The 15,562-nt window shown below is 45.2% G+C and overlaps 1 protein-coding gene across 3 annotated transcripts in view; it reads left to right on the top strand.

Moving 5' to 3' along the window:
* Window positions 1-15,562, top strand: part of EDC3 (enhancer of mRNA decapping 3) — a 71,469-nt gene that overhangs the window by 19,187 nt on the left and 36,720 nt on the right. For all 3 annotated transcript variants that reach the window (XM_068275677.1, XM_068275676.1, XM_068275675.1), the window contains one exon: window positions 13,831-14,175. In XM_068275677.1, coding sequence (XP_068131778.1) covers window positions 13,831-14,175 — 345 coding nt within the window. The remainder of the gene's footprint in view (window positions 1-13,830; window positions 14,176-15,562) is intronic.

The following is a 15,562-nucleotide window of genomic DNA, read 5'->3' as shown; positions in this document are numbered from 1 at the left end:
TTAGTCAAATACTGCTACCGGGCGAGCCAGCACCGGAACGGGGGGGCCAGGAGAGGAGCGGGAAGGCTCTATACGACCCAGAGCCTTCCCTCTCCTTGGGTAAGTATCTGTCTCATTTTTTTAAATGCGGTTCCCATTCACTTTAAGTATTTCATTGCATTGGACTATTGATCTGTAAGCATGTGAGAACAAACTCGTAGTATTACAATAGCCAGGGCTTTTAAAATCACAGGTGCTTAGTAAAAGCTTTTGCATTGTGAACCAGCCCTTAATGTGATTTGAGCCCAGGTTTAAAAAAAACAAAAAAACTTCTGGTGGGTTATACCCTTACTGTAATGGCACACAGGAAGACACTGCAGAATGTACCGTATTTTTTCGGACTATAAGACACTCCTTTACCATAAGATGCACCTAGGTTTAGAGGACAAAACTAGGGGGAAAAAAAATATATACTAAAAATGGTGCATCCATGGTGAAGGGGCATCTTGTGGATTATGCCCCCTTTCTACCTCATGCCCCCTTGTATCTCTTGTGTCTCCCTGTGTCCTCCTCTACCCCCTTGTGTCCTTCTGTTTCCCCATGTGTCCTCCTCTGTCCTCCTGTGTCCCCCATGTATCCACCTCTGTCCTCCCTGTGTCGTCCTCTATACCTCTGTGTCCCCGTGTCCTCCGTTTGTCCCCTGTGTCCTCCTCTGCATGGGCACAGTACAGGGAGTCCCCAACATTGCAGCATGTTAGAGCTTCGTATTGGCAGGCATTCATAAGTCAGGAACTATCTGCATTTGGACTATAAGACGCAGCAACTTTTAGGTGAGAAAAAGTGAGTCTTATAGTCTAAATAAATACAGTATATCTCGCTCTTCACTGACTTCTAGCATTAATGAGCATTACCGCTACACTCTTGAGTGTATATGCCCTTTCCTGGGTAGGATAAACCCTCTTTACAAGGTTTTTGTGCACAGACAATGAGATGAGATATCAGGTAAATTAATATTCCTTTGACCTTCTGCTGGAATCAGGTGCTATGCAATAAGGATCAGACAGCATACATTTATGAATGGGATGTTGGCTTGGTCTGTCCAGAGCTCACTACCATAGCTAAATAGTGGGTTCTATGATTGGTATTGAATGGAGCAAGTTAGGATGTACAGATCTGCTCACAATAGGCCACTGTAGAGCATTAGGTGATCTGCCCATGGCTTTAGTCAGGATTCAAACCCCGGTCTCCTACGTCAAAGGTGGTGTTTAGGACAATTTATTTTAAGCACTTTTTAGCTTGCTGAGGTCTGAAAATCTATCCATAAAATGGAAAAACACAGAATAAATGAATGACTGACTATATTAGAGTACCCAGGGTTTGTGAGTCTTTGAGCACTTGGTTTGGATGATAGATTAAAGAGAACACAAGGCGGTTTTTTAAATCTTAAGAAGACACAGAGGCATGTCATGCGGACAGTGACATGCCTCTGTGTGCTTCTGTACCGGCCCCAGTCCTCCCCAGGGTCTGTTGTCCCCCCCCTGAATAATAGCGCTGGGCTAGCAACAAGCAGTTTTTTGCTAGTCTGCTGTTTACCTTTATAAGTCAATCACTGCTGATTTATTAGGTGTGCCCCCCTCCCCCCACCTCCGACGCTATCTTCCTCTGATCAGAAGCTAAGTCGCGACCCAGAAAGTACTGCAGTGCTACATGACTCTCACTCACAAGGGATGAAGTGCTTAATGTTTTTTTCAATGTTCCTTAAGTAAAAATATTTCACAACAGCAGAGGTATTTGTAGGGGTACATACATACATACATTTGAGTCCATTACAAGGAAAGCATTTTAGAAATGTGGTCGATGTGGCTGGTAGCTAATTATGTCACTGTCCTCAAAACTCATGCAATCATCCTTGCCTTGATCTTACCCGCCCCACCCCTGGCCCTAAACAAGAAGAAAAAACTCTAAATCCTTGCTTATAATCCATTCAGAAAAATTGTTTAAAACTGTTTTCTCCTGAGTTTGAAATGTGTCTGCACTGCCCCATTGTGGTAAGACTGAGCAGTTTTAGTTTTTCATCAAGAACCCACTTGCTATTGTTTTTAACACTATATGGTTGTAAGGATTTTAACAGGTCAGTCTTAATACCAAAGCGGAGATTGTGTGTTGAGTAGACAGGGCATATTAAATATCTGTTCAAATAACTTTTTAAGCATTAATATTATTATTTATATGGTACCATTAGCCTGTGTGGTGCTGTTCATAGTACAATACAAACATTTAACTGCTTAAAGGGAACCTAAACTGAGAAGGATATGGATTTTTCCTCTTATAATACAAGTTGCCTGACTCTCCTGCTGAACCTGTGTCTCTAATACTTTTTGCCACAGCCTCTCAACAAGCATGCAGATCAGGTGCTCTGACTGAATTCAGACTGGATTAGCTGCTTGCTTGTTTCAGGTGTGTGATTCAGCCACTGCTGCATCCAATGAGATCAGCAGGACTGCCAGGCAAATGGTATTGTTTATAAGGAAACATCCATATCCCTCTCAGTTTAGGTTCCCTTTAAGGACTGCTCCACGCTGATTGGCGTGAGTAGCGCGGCAGCCCCAGGATCACTCCACGCCGATTGTTGTGATAGGCTGACGGGGGGAGGAAGGGAGGGTTATTAAATTAATAAAAAAAATAGAGGCAAATGTAATAAAAAAAATTAAAATAAAAATGAAATAAATATTTACAATAAATAAACAATCCTGGGGGTGATCTGACACCACCAACAGAAAGCTCTCTTGGTGGGGAGAAAAGGGGGGGGGGGGGGGATCACTTGTGTGCTGAGTTGTACGACCCTGCAGCAAGGCCTTAAAGCTGCAGTGGCCCAATTAGGAAAAAATGGACTGGTCACTAGGGGGGGTTTAACACTGAGGTCCTCAAGAGGTTAATGGGTGGCATAGTGAATAGTCTCCTTGCTGTGCTGGGTCCGAATCTGAGCCAAATGTTTTTTCCATGTTTGTGTTAGTTTCTTCCCATGTTCCAAAAACATACAGATAAGTTAACTGGCTTCTCCAAACTGGCCTTAAAGTGAACCTGAACTGAAAATGAAAAGTCAAAATAAACGCATACAGGTCATACTTGCCTCCCGTGTAGTCTACTCATCAATCTCTTTCTCCTTTCCTGCATTCTGTTTGCCCCCTGTGATCAATGGATTTCTCTTTCCTCCAATTTGAAAATGGCTATTACCCCACAACATCTTCCTGGTGAGCACACTGTTAAACTGTAATATCACCCACGTAAGCCATAGGGAAACATGGACATTACCTTGCACATCAGTTGTCCTTTCAGTTATAACTGATAGCAACTGATATATAACTGACATCAACTGATATGTTAGTTCTGACAAAATCTTGGCAGAACTGGAAGGAATAGTCGTAAGAAGAAAATTGTGAGCTTCCGAAGGGAACAGATGGCGAGGTATGTAATATTAAGTTGCAGGTACATGTTCGTTTTAAATAACTTTACTCGGTTCAGGTTCACGTTAAGGGTCATAATACACACAGATTATCTGCCATGTACAGCAATCCCCCAGGTGCATCAATTCAGCCGCTAGCTTTGTCCAACCTGCTCATCACACCTGTGTTACTGCAACGGCATAGCACAACTACGCTCCTGTACAGTCTTGGCCAAAGATGTCGGCTGAGTGATCAGGTCCTGATCCCCGTTTGGCAATATGCATCTAGCATGTGTACGAGCCTTTAAAGAGAAACTCCGACCAAGAATTGAACTTTATCCCACTCAGTAGCTGATACCCCATATTACATGAGAAATCTATTCCTTTTCACAAACAGACCATCGGGGGACGCTGTATGGCTGATATTGTGGTGAAATCCCTCCCCCAAGAAACAAGAAAAGTACGTACTCTTGGCAGTTTCCTGTCTGTGAACCTTGCTGCATTGTGGGAAATAGCTGTTTCCAACTGCCAAAAAAAATAAAGCAACTACATCACCGGCCAACAGTAAAAATTTCCCCATGTAATAAATGTCAGAATGTAAATCAGGGATTTAAAAGATTTTACAATGGGCAAACACTGACTAAATCATTCATACATAATTATTGTAAAAATAAAGCACTTTTTTATTACATTATTTTCACTGGAGTTCCTCTTTATGCTGATGGTGCATGTGACTATGGTAAGGACTAGATTGTGAGCAACTTTGACAGCTAATGGCAAGACTGTATACTCTGTAGCGACTCCCGTATACCAGCTGGGTGCTTGCTAGGACTCGTGCAGTGGAGATGTGCTCCCCCTATGGGGTCCCATCTGAACACAAACCGGACCTTGCTCACACATGACATGTTGCGGTTTTGTTTTTTGCCATCAGGTAACGCCCACTGCGTGTTAAATAATGACCCACCTGAATTTGCAAACTGCATTTCAATTGCACCCAAAAAGCGTTTGTGGCCGGCCGGCAGGAGACTGAACTGCCCAGCAAGTGCATATTTCTAACTCCTGTGCCTTAAACATTGCGAAATATGTCAGGACTGTATAAATGCTAATTAAATAAAACCATTGGTACCATGAATCCTTACTGTAGTCCATTCACTGTAAAATGAGAACATTCAGCAACACAAATACAAAATTACACACAGTTAACATGCAGTAATATGTTAGTTTGCTAGAACAAATACAGCACAGAGAAACAATAGGTAGAGGACCTTGCCCTAAAATGCGTAAAATCGAGAGTTGATTGGAAAGGAAAAACTAGGTAAGGTGACAAAGAAGGTTTAGATGTGGGTAGGCATCCAAAGAGGGAATATGTCCAATTATTTGTTTGTCCACAGAGGTGTGTTTTAAGGGTGGACAAGAAGATTTCAAGTTTAGAGCTTGATGGATGTGATGTGGAAAAGTGTTTGAGAAGCCCTGAGCACAAGAGTGAGAGGAGGTGACCGATTTGGAGGCTAGAAGGAAGGCTTTCATAGGATATGCTACACATATTATTCAATGCCAAATCCAATAAGTTGTCTTTTTGAAAGAACACTTTATTGGCATTGAGTATTCCACAAGCCTAAACTACTTTCAGTAGTCCTCCTATGACCTCTCCTTACATTATGCAAAGTTCCAATTTTCTGTTGAAATAGAGTTCTCCTTTAACATGCCTTAACTAGTACAGACATAGGGTAGAGTTTTTGTACTGCCCTTTTTAAAAGTCTTGTCCTGTTGCCAGATCAATGGTTTCTAGGGCATCTGAGGCTGTGCGATTGTTTCCCACAGCTGAAAATGAACAAACTTCTTGCACGCACCCTCTGTACAGAGGTAGGAGCAATGTTTATTTCCCTCTGTTTCTTCAGGGATTCATAGAAGACTTGTTTCTGCCAGAGAGAGATTGCTGCTTAATAAGCTCACCACTTCCACAATTAGATTAAACATAACCAGGGCTGGGGTAGACAGAGTTCATGTCTTAATGCGTGCGCTGCCTTCCAGCTCACACACACTGTCACGGAGGTACGGTGCTGCAGTTCATCCCCCAGGAGGTGGGAATTCCTCCCTCTGCACGACATGTGAACAGGTTGTAAGCCTGGGGCACGTACGCTGGTCTCTCAGAAGTAGGACAGCACTGTGCTCTCTGTGTACATGGAATTCCTTATGTAAAGCATACAGCCTGAAAGAAAACCTATTTGGGTGTCACAGAATGTAAACAAAAGAGAACGTGTGGGTTCATCACGCAATGCTTTACATATGATTTAACGTAGCCTAGGTTTCTGTTGTGTATTGTAGTAAGCCATGGATATTATTTTTGTGTGTGTCATTTTTAGTTTCAATAAGATTTATTTAAAGAAAAGAAAAACCTAATACAGTTCAAGTAATGCCGTATGTCCTCAGTCAAACATCAGATTAGTGCTTCATAGGTGGCAGCATCAAGCATGTCATCATACACAGTATGGAGGAGCTAGGATAGTGTGTGTTATTTTTAATGGTGAAATGTGTGTTCAGACAAAGCTACAATTAACATGCAGGGAAACTAGAAAAAATGTATACCGTATGTGTATTGCGGCATGTTTTCTGATTAAACTGTACTTACCATGCCCCCTTCCTAATATATCTTAAGTGCCCTTGAACACAAATGCTACATTTCCAGACAGCTGCTGCGTCCATCACTGTGAGCACTTCATTGTCCTGGTGCATTCCCTTGTCCCATGCAATGGCATGATGTTAAACACTGCATTCAGGTGGAGGGGAGGATGGGACAGGACACAGCCATGTGCGGTAAGAGCAGGGCTGTGGAGTCGGTACAAAAATCCTCCGACTCAGACTAAGGAGTCGGAGGTTTCATAAACTGAGTCTAATACTAGAGCAGGAAAAAATACATATATCCAGGCACATCGCCTCTAGTTAGGACATTATATAAGTTATTAAGGAAAGGGAGGTGCTGAAGGGGGTGTGGCGAGAAAATAGCAAAAAATCTATTAACCCCTTGCACTCACGCATGCAAATGTTCAAACAAATGCATTCACAGATTCACTCATCCAGGCACAACTGTTATCCCTACAGCTAAGTTAAAGAGGAACTGTAACGACAAAACGGCCCCTGGGGGGTACTCACCTCGGGTGGGGGAAGCCTCAGGATCCTAATGAGGCTTCCCACGCCGTCCTGCGTCCCTCGGGGGTCTCGCTGTAGCCCTCCGTACAGCTGTGACGCAATATTTACCTTCCTGGCTCCTGCGCAGGCGCTCTGATGCCTCTCGGCGCCGAAGTAGGCGGAAATACCCGATCACCGTCGGGTCTGCTCTACTGCGCAGGCGCAAGTTTCCGGCGCCTGCGCAGTAGAGCGGACCCGACGGAGATCGGGTATTTCCGTCTATTTCCGTGCAGAAAGTCGCCACAGCGCCCCCGCTGGAGCCAGCAAAGGTAAATATTGAACTGACAGTCGGCACAGTCGCCGGCTGTTCGGAGGGCTGCGGCGAGACCCCCGTGGGACAGAGGACGGCGTGGGAAGCCTCATTAGGATCCGGAGGCTTCCCCCACCCGAGGTGAGTACCCCCCAGGGGAGATTTTTAATGTTACAGAGTCTCTTTAAAAGCTGGGGTCTTAGTTCACAGAAGAATGCATTCTTATGCTTAGTCACCTATACTGCGCAGAAGTACCCAGGTAAACATAGGTGTCCTAACTCTGGCCCTGTAACATGCATAGTGCAGACATGCAAACACATTCATTGCATCAAACCTATCAATGGATTAGGAGCACACATCCCGACGTCCTCTCCTGGGACAGATAGTGCATCTTACCAATCGCACAAGGGAGCTAACGTAATGTATCCATGTGCAACATGCACATACACCAGCATAAGCTGTGTGCATGCTGACAAACACATACAGGGGAAGGAGGGAGTGCACTGAATTAGACCCTAGCCACAGGGGTCAGTAACAAGAAAACCCCTTGCGTGAGTGCAAGGGGTTAATAGATTTAATACTAGAGCAGGGCTGTGGAGTCGGTACAAAAATCCTCCGACTCCGCAGTTTATGAAACCTCCGACTCTAGGTGCCCAAAATGACTCCCAACTCCCTAGTCTAATGCTAGAGCAGGGATGTGGATTTGGTACAAAAATCATCTGACGACTCAGTTCATGAAACCTCCAGCTCTAGGTACCCAAAATGACTCCGACTCCACACCCCCAGGGAAAGAGTATGATGCCAAGTGACAGTGTGAAATCAAGTGGGTTGAAGCCAAGAAGAAAAAAAAGATTTAATACAGAGGAGCATGCATTTTCTTCTTGTAAACCTTGTCCCCCACATTCTAGTGTCAGTATTCTATCTATTTAAATTTACATTGTTAACAATGCACACTCATTTCCACTGTAAAGCACTCCCGATGTAAAAAAAAACTAAAAACATATGATATAATGAAATGTGTGTGTATTACAGATCTATATATATAATAGACTAAGTGCCTCAACCTTCAAACAAGAAGAAGTACTTCGCATGAGAAAATTTATGCATGCTCAAACACCAAGTTTAAGGTCTCTTTTCCACGGACTGTTGAGCTGTGTGCTCAGCAAGCAGTTACCAGGCAGCAGTGAGCAGATACCAGGCAGCAGTGAGCAGATACCAGGCAGCAACAAGCAGTTACCAAGCAGCAGTGAGCAGATACCAGGCAGCAGCAAGCAGTTACCAGGCAGCAGCAAGCAGTTGCCAGGCAGCAGTGAGCAGTTGTGAGAGTTTGAGAGCCATTTCACTGCCTATTTACAGTCCATGGAAAAGAGGCCTTACCCTAGCAAGTCTGACATTGCAAATCTGGCCTAATTGGCTATTCATGAGGCAATGCTCATGCAAATGCATGCACAAACCAATACCACAAAGCAGTCACCTTGCTACATGCTACATTAGCACTATCCGGCTTAGTGTACACCAGAGCGGTTCGGCAGTGTTTTGCGATCCACTTGCGGCTGCGGATACGCTTGGGTAATGTATTTCAATGGGCTGGTGCACACCAGAGCGGGAGGCGTTTTGCTGAAACGCATACTCCCGAGGTGAGGCATTTTTTGGATTGCGGAGGCGTTTCTGCCTCCAATGTAAAGTATAGGAAAAACGCAAACCTCTCTGAAAAACGGCAGTTCAGAGCGTTTTTGCAGGCGTTTTTGTTACAGAAGCTGTTCAGTAACAGCTTTACTGTAACAATATATGAAATCTACTACACCAAAAACGCTTTACAAAACCGCAAAATGCTAGGTGAAATGCTACAGAAAAATAAGAAAAAGCGTTTCAAAATCTGCTAGCATTTTGCGGATCTGCTAGCAGTTTTTGGTGTGCTCCAGGAGCGCCACGGGGAGGATTCCCAATGCCCCCTTTTTATACAACTGGGGGGACCGCAGGGTCCCAGGCTCTCTCACTGCCTGGAAACCACAGCGGCACCCCGGAGGGGGAGGCTGGGTGGCGTGGACGACCCCCCCAAGTGTGGCCAGCGCCGGGGAGAGCCGTCTGCACCCACCTCCCAATATTAAAAACAGGCACTTACCTTAACGTCCATTGCGTTCTGCTACATGCGCATTAATTTGGGGGCACCACATGAGAAAGGAGAGAAGCATGGGTCATCCCGAGCTTTAGAGCTCAGGGCTGGCTCACATACAGCACTCCAGAGGGGGGGGGGGGGGGGGAGGACAGGCGCACTCACTCCAGGGTTCACACCACCGGAGCAAGCCATCCACCACCTGCCTCCAAAGGATACAAACTGCACAAAATGCTTTCCATGAGAAAATTAATGCGCATGTAGCAGAACCCAATGGACGTTAAGGTAAGTGGCTGTTTTTAATATTAGGAGGTGGGTGCGGACGGCTCTCCCCAGCGCTGGCCACGCTTGGGGGGGGGGGGGGGGGCGGCTGCGCCACCCAGCCTCCCACTCCTGGGTGCCGCTGTGGTTCCCAGGCAGCGAGAGAGCACTTTGCAGTGTTGGTTTTTTGACCCTGCATAGTTTGGCATGCGAAAGCAAATGCATATTTGCATGAGCATTGCCTCATGAATAGCCAATTAGGCCGGATTTGCAATGCCAGACTTGCTAGGGTTAAACTTGGTGTTTGAGCACGCATACATTTTCTCATGGAAAGCCTACTTCTTCTTGCTTCAAGGTTGAGGCACGTACTCTATTAGATAGATAGATGCGGCGTATGCTACGACGCGGGTTGGCTAGTAATGAATAAAACATTAGTATTACAACGTTGCATCTTCCTGTCTTAGTTGCAGTTTTAAAACCACGCTCTTTTCAGCTATAAAACAAGGCAGAAATATTGACACTGAATTTTTCTGCAGTAAAACCTTATCTCAAGCTTTTTTTTTTTTTTTACACTGTTTCTTGGTTGTTTTAAGACAGGGGTGTCAAACTCAAATACAAATTAGGCTGAAATTGTACCCTGGGACCAAGTCGTGGGCCAACCTCAGTGTCTACTGGCCACCTTCCTCGCTTATAAAGTCCCCAGGTGTCTAATGCCCCCCTTTCACCCCTTTACAGTTCCCTTTTGTCTGGTGGTCCTCTCTCCCCTATACAGCTCCTTGGTGTCTATAGGCCCCCACCCTCCCCTATACAGTTCCCTAGTGTTTAGTTATTTCCCCCATATGGCTTCCCTGTTCTAGGGCTTCACCTCCATTATAGTTTCCCTGGTGGTCTAGAGTGGGCCAAATATAATGTAAAGTGGGGAAACCACTTGAGGGCCAATTTAAATGGCTCAGAGGGCCAGATTTGACCCACGGGCTGGAGTTTGACATGTATGTTTTAAGGGAACCCGAGGTGAGAATAATATGGAGGCTGCCATATTTATTTCCTTTCAAGCAATACCAGTTGCCTGGCTGCCTTGCTGGTCCTCTGCCTCTAATACTTTCAACCCTAGACCCTGAACAAGCATGCAGTAGGTCAGGAGTTTCTGACATTTATTGTAAGAACTGACAAGATTAGCAGCATGCTGTTTTCTGGTGTAATTCAGTTCACTACTGCAGCTAAATAGACTGCAGCAGGACTGCCAGGCAACTAGTATTGTTTAAAAGGAAATATGGCAGCCTCCATATCACTCTCACCTCGGGTTCACTTTAAGTGCTTCAGAAAACATGACTGTATTCGACCCAGTGGGTCAAATAGCTCAGAAAAGCTCTTTTGCATAGATAACTGAAGTTTAACTATTTTTCTTTGCTTCTAATGTTCTATTTCTTATCTGTACTACACATACAATTCATTATCTTCTATTCAAATATAATTAAAAGTGCATTGAGTGGCAATTCAGCATATGCACAAAGCCAACGAAAGCAATCATCGTGTCAAGCAAATTAAGGTAACGTATTCCATATGATAGCGATCTCTGAAGAGCTAGTAGACTTATAGACCGGATGTCTGACGGCCAGTGATCGGGTCCGCTGTAGCTCAGCTGATGTCATTATGCCAGTGGATATCAGCAGGCGGTGACGGTGTGTCACCGCAACTGAGGGGATTATGGATGAGATGTTCCGATTACTGTGGTGGGCACTGCAAATAAGGCTGACCTGATAGAGTGGATGGAGCATGCAGATAGCTATAAATCAGTTATGAGGTGGTGGAGCAGGTAACTGACAAAGCGATCAATTTCGACCAATTGGTCACATTGTCTGTCACGCATGCTGCAAGATGTTGGTTGGTCGGGCGTGCGGCGGTAAGGATTTTAGAACGACCGACGAAACTGCCGCTCTACTCCCCTTTACATGCAGCACTCTAGAGTTATTAGTGGATGTTTTGTACTCTAATGTTCACAGATATTGTGAGATTTGTCTGGCTTCTGGATATACAGCTCATTCTCTGCCGTACTCTACCAGGCAAGGCTGGATTTAATGTTTTTATGCCCCTGGGCCCGAGTATGTTGTGACCCTTTTATCTTGTGCCACAGTGCCCCTCCCATTCCATGTGCAGCCCTCTCTTCCATATGTGATATCCATGTATAGCAGCCCTTCTTTTTCGTAAACGGCTACCTTGAGCATCAATTTTGTTTGTCATGTGTTACTCCCCATTTTCATCCTCTTTCATATGTAGTGACTCCTCTTTTTTTCACATTTAAGATAGTGACCCCTCTTTTATGTCCAGGTGCCCCTTGGCCTGCAGCCGCCTAAAGCCCGGGCCTTTTCCCAAATCCGACCCTGCTACCTGGGTGTTTAAATGAATATAAAATTACACTTCCCACTCCTCTGCCGTCCTAGAGCTTGCACTTTATGCAACTCTTAATAAAATATCAATGGCAAACTGTGGGGTGTTTTATTTTTTTTTTTTATGCAGATTTAGTGAACAAGTTATGACATTGCCCAAATGCTGACATACTTTGTGTAAAAGTGTGTCCCCAGTTTATGCACACATACACACACACGCACACACTTTTTCTCTCTCTCTCTTCTTGCTTTCATGGAAGCAGACAGACATATTGGTAACATCCTGTGTTTACCAATTAGCTCTCTGCCATGTCAGCCAGCTGACACAGCTGAGGGATGATCAAATAACAACTTGTGCTTAGTCACAGATGGTGGAGAGTTAAGCTGGCCATACACTAGGCCAGCCTTTCTCAACCTTTTTACCCTGGAGGAACCCTGCAAATAGCTTTTGGATCTCAAGGAACCCCTGCAAACAATTTTTTGATCTCGAGGAACCCCTGCATTTATTTTGCAGGAGGCATGGTCTTTAAAAGTATGTGTGGCTGTTTATTTCACTACCCCTATTACACTGCCACTCATTATACTGCCTCCTAAGCCCCTAATTTAGTGCTTCTTGTTACAGTACCACCTATTATAGTGAGCTCCATTATACATCCCCACGATGGGGGAAAATGCCAAGGAACCCCTGCAGAGTCCTCAAGGAACCCTGGGGTTCCAGGGAACACTGGTTGAGAAAGCCTGCACTAGGCCGATTCCCCGCCGATCGACAGCAGATTCGATCACTGGGATCGAATCTGCTGTCACATCGTTCACGCTACTCGCTAAATTTCGATCTATTTCGTCCCGTAATAGATCGAGCCTGTCGATCGCTCCGTACGGGAAATTACCGTCCATCGCCCGTGGGTAGGGAGCGCGTCGCTAGCGGCGTTCCGAGTGCCCGACGACCGACGCAATACAGCTGCAATACATTACCTGCTCCGCCGGCGTGACTCCCCAGGTCTCCGCTGTCTTCTCCGCTCTGGTCTGGTCTCCGGCATGCTTCACGTCTTCCTGTCCCGGCAGGAAGTTTAAACCGTAGAGAGCGCTCTACTGTTTAAACTTTCCCCAGACGGGGAAGTGAAGCATGCCGGAGACCAGAGCGGAGAAGAAGACAGCGGAGACCTGGGGAGTCGCCCCGGTGGAGAAGGTAATGTATGCGGGGGGGGGGAGGGGGGAGCGGCGGCGACAGCACCACCACCACAGATTGTGAACACAATCTGTTTGCAGTAAAGGCAGCCATACGATCCCTCTCTGATCAGATTCAATCAGAGAGGGATCTATCTGTTGGTCGAATCTGATGGCAAATCGACCAGTGTATGGTCACCTTCAGTCAGGCTAAACTCCCTCGTTACATACAGGGTGCATTTCTGTAGGTTTTCAGTCTGTCTTGTGCAAGAGTACAGGTCCACTTTAATGGAATACATTGTTAGAAACAGTCAGTGAGAATTATTGGGTTGCAAATGTATGGTGTTGTACTTTTACCCATACATTGGAAGAGCAGCTGAACATGACGATAACTAGATCCCAGCAGTCTGTAACGATTGTTCCTTTCTGTAAGAACACTTTTTTTTTTTTTTTTTTGTCATCGGTTTCAGCGAGCTTGATTAGAGCATGTGTACAGTCTGTGGATGTGACACTCCTGCTGCTCATATATTGAATGTTACCCCTAAAATAATCCTTTATGTACTGCATGCTTTATTGATGTGGCCTTAGTTGATATGCATAGAGTTCCATGCATTTTAGTATAGTGTGACTCAGCATATGACCTAACATAGCTAAGGTCCTGCGAGGACAGCAGCTCGGTCTGTTTGGTGCTGCGATGTGCTTGAAAGACAGATTTCTGTAGGGATGTTTGAAGAGAACGGCTAAATGAGTACAATGTGTAACAAGAATTTGTCAACCCTTGTAAATAAAACCTTTTGTCTTAAGGACATAATGTGCTATTAGCAAAGTCTTGAGGAAGCAATTTATCTGGAATAGTCAAGTGCTGTTATTTTCTGTCCTATTACAAAATTATCCCAACTCTTTACATTATTTATCTTCTGTAGTTTGTAGTGCTTTTGCCTTCTGTCTGGATCCTTTTGTTTATAGGCACAAGTATTTCCTGTCTTGTACTAGTTGTAACTTTAAGAACTGTATACTAAATGGCAATTCTTTTTCTTTCTTTTATGTGTAGGGTCGTCAAGCAGTCGGTATCCAAACCAGGCGACTCCTAAGAAAAGTGGTGCCAAAAATGGGCAGCTTAAAGCTAGAGATGATGAGTGCTTTGGAGAGGACTTGGATGAAATTCCAGATACTGATTTTGACTTTGAAGGGAACCTTGCTCTTTTTGATAAAGCAGCAGTGTTTGAAGAAATAGACACCCACGAAAGAAAAGGGGTTGGAGGAGGAGCTAGGTCACATGGTACACCCAGTGAAAGGCCCCCAACTTACAGACATGATGAAAATATACTTGAGTCTGACCCAATTGTATATAGAAGGATTGTTGTACCTCAGGCAGGTGGAAAAGAATACTGTACAGGTAAGGGAATATCCATGTCTCCAAACAATTCTGTCTAAATGTGGTTTATATGCTGCTGTTTGCTAATTAGAAGGTACTCCGTACAGAGTAACTATATGGGCCCATTCACACTTGCAAAAGAAAAAATGGCACAAGTGATTTTACCACGATTAGCATGGTAAAATCACTGTACACTCTTGCAATTCTGAGCGATCGTGATCAGCACTTTTTGAAGAGAATCTGAACTGAAAAGTCAAAATAACCATACATAGGTCATAATTACCTCCTGTGTAATCTACTCCTCAATCTTTCTCCCCTCCTGCGTCCTATTTGTCCACTGTGATCAATGGAATTCTCTGTCCTTCTGTAACGTTTGTGGAATTATTTCCGTGGTCAGCACACAGAATGCGCGCTGACACTGCAGAAAACCTCCACAAGCGTGTAATTATATAGGACCCAGCTATGGTGCTATGCACCTGTAGAGGGAGATTCCCACCGGCAGATGGAGCTGTGGAGTACAAATGGACTCAGCCTCTGTACTGCCACAGATGCCAGATGGGAATTGCACGAGTTGAAGCGATGTAGGGCTGGATAGCCCTAATAGAGAAAGAGCACAGGGACAGAATAAATTTGTGTCCACCAATCTAGTCGCCACCCAGCGACGGTGAACACACAACAGCGGAAACAAAGTGGGAACGCAATCGCAAGAGAGGCGATTGCCAGAAGTGACACAAGACTGAGCAGGACAGAGCACGAGAGTAGCAAAGGCACAGCAAGCAAGAACAATAAGGAAAATAACAAACGCTAACTAAACGCGAACACCGCACTCATTCGCAACAGCGAACGCGTTTAAGCACGATCACCGCGCGTTAGGCGCCCAGTGATAAGCGTGCCACCCTAACTAACCAATGACACACAAACACGAAATAGAGAACGCGAACGCTTGCTAAACGGTTATCTCACCGAGGCTACGGCAAGCGTTCGTACAAGACAAGACAGAGAGAAGGAGCAGCCAGCAGCAACCGCAGCTCTGGCCTACACTCCCAGACAGAATTCAGAAGGAACCACCGCTGCTACCGCTAGAGAGAATGCGATCCCAACAGATGGGGCTACCAGTAGCAACCGCTGCTCTGGTTAGCACCCCTGAGGCAGAATACAGAAGGAAGCAGTGCCACTACCATTAGGGGCTAATGCAATCCAGACAGATGGAGCAGCCAGTAGCAACTGCAGCTCTGGCCTACACTCCCAGACAGACAGAACGATTCCCTGTCGACCGCCGCTGGAGACAAGGCAATCGAGACACAGAAGAAAGCACTGCCACTACCATTAGTGCTAATGCAATCCAGACAGATGGAGCAGCCAGTAGCAACCGCAGCTCTAGCCTACACTCCCAGACAGACAGAACGAT

Source organism: Hyperolius riggenbachi, chromosome 3 (genome assembly GCF_040937935.1).
Source record: "Hyperolius riggenbachi isolate aHypRig1 chromosome 3, aHypRig1.pri, whole genome shotgun sequence".
In the NCBI taxonomy this organism is placed as follows: Eukaryota; Metazoa; Chordata; class Amphibia; order Anura; family Hyperoliidae; genus Hyperolius; species Hyperolius riggenbachi.
Note: the sequence above shows the minus strand (reverse complement) of the source record. Positions and strands in the feature narration are given on the sequence as shown.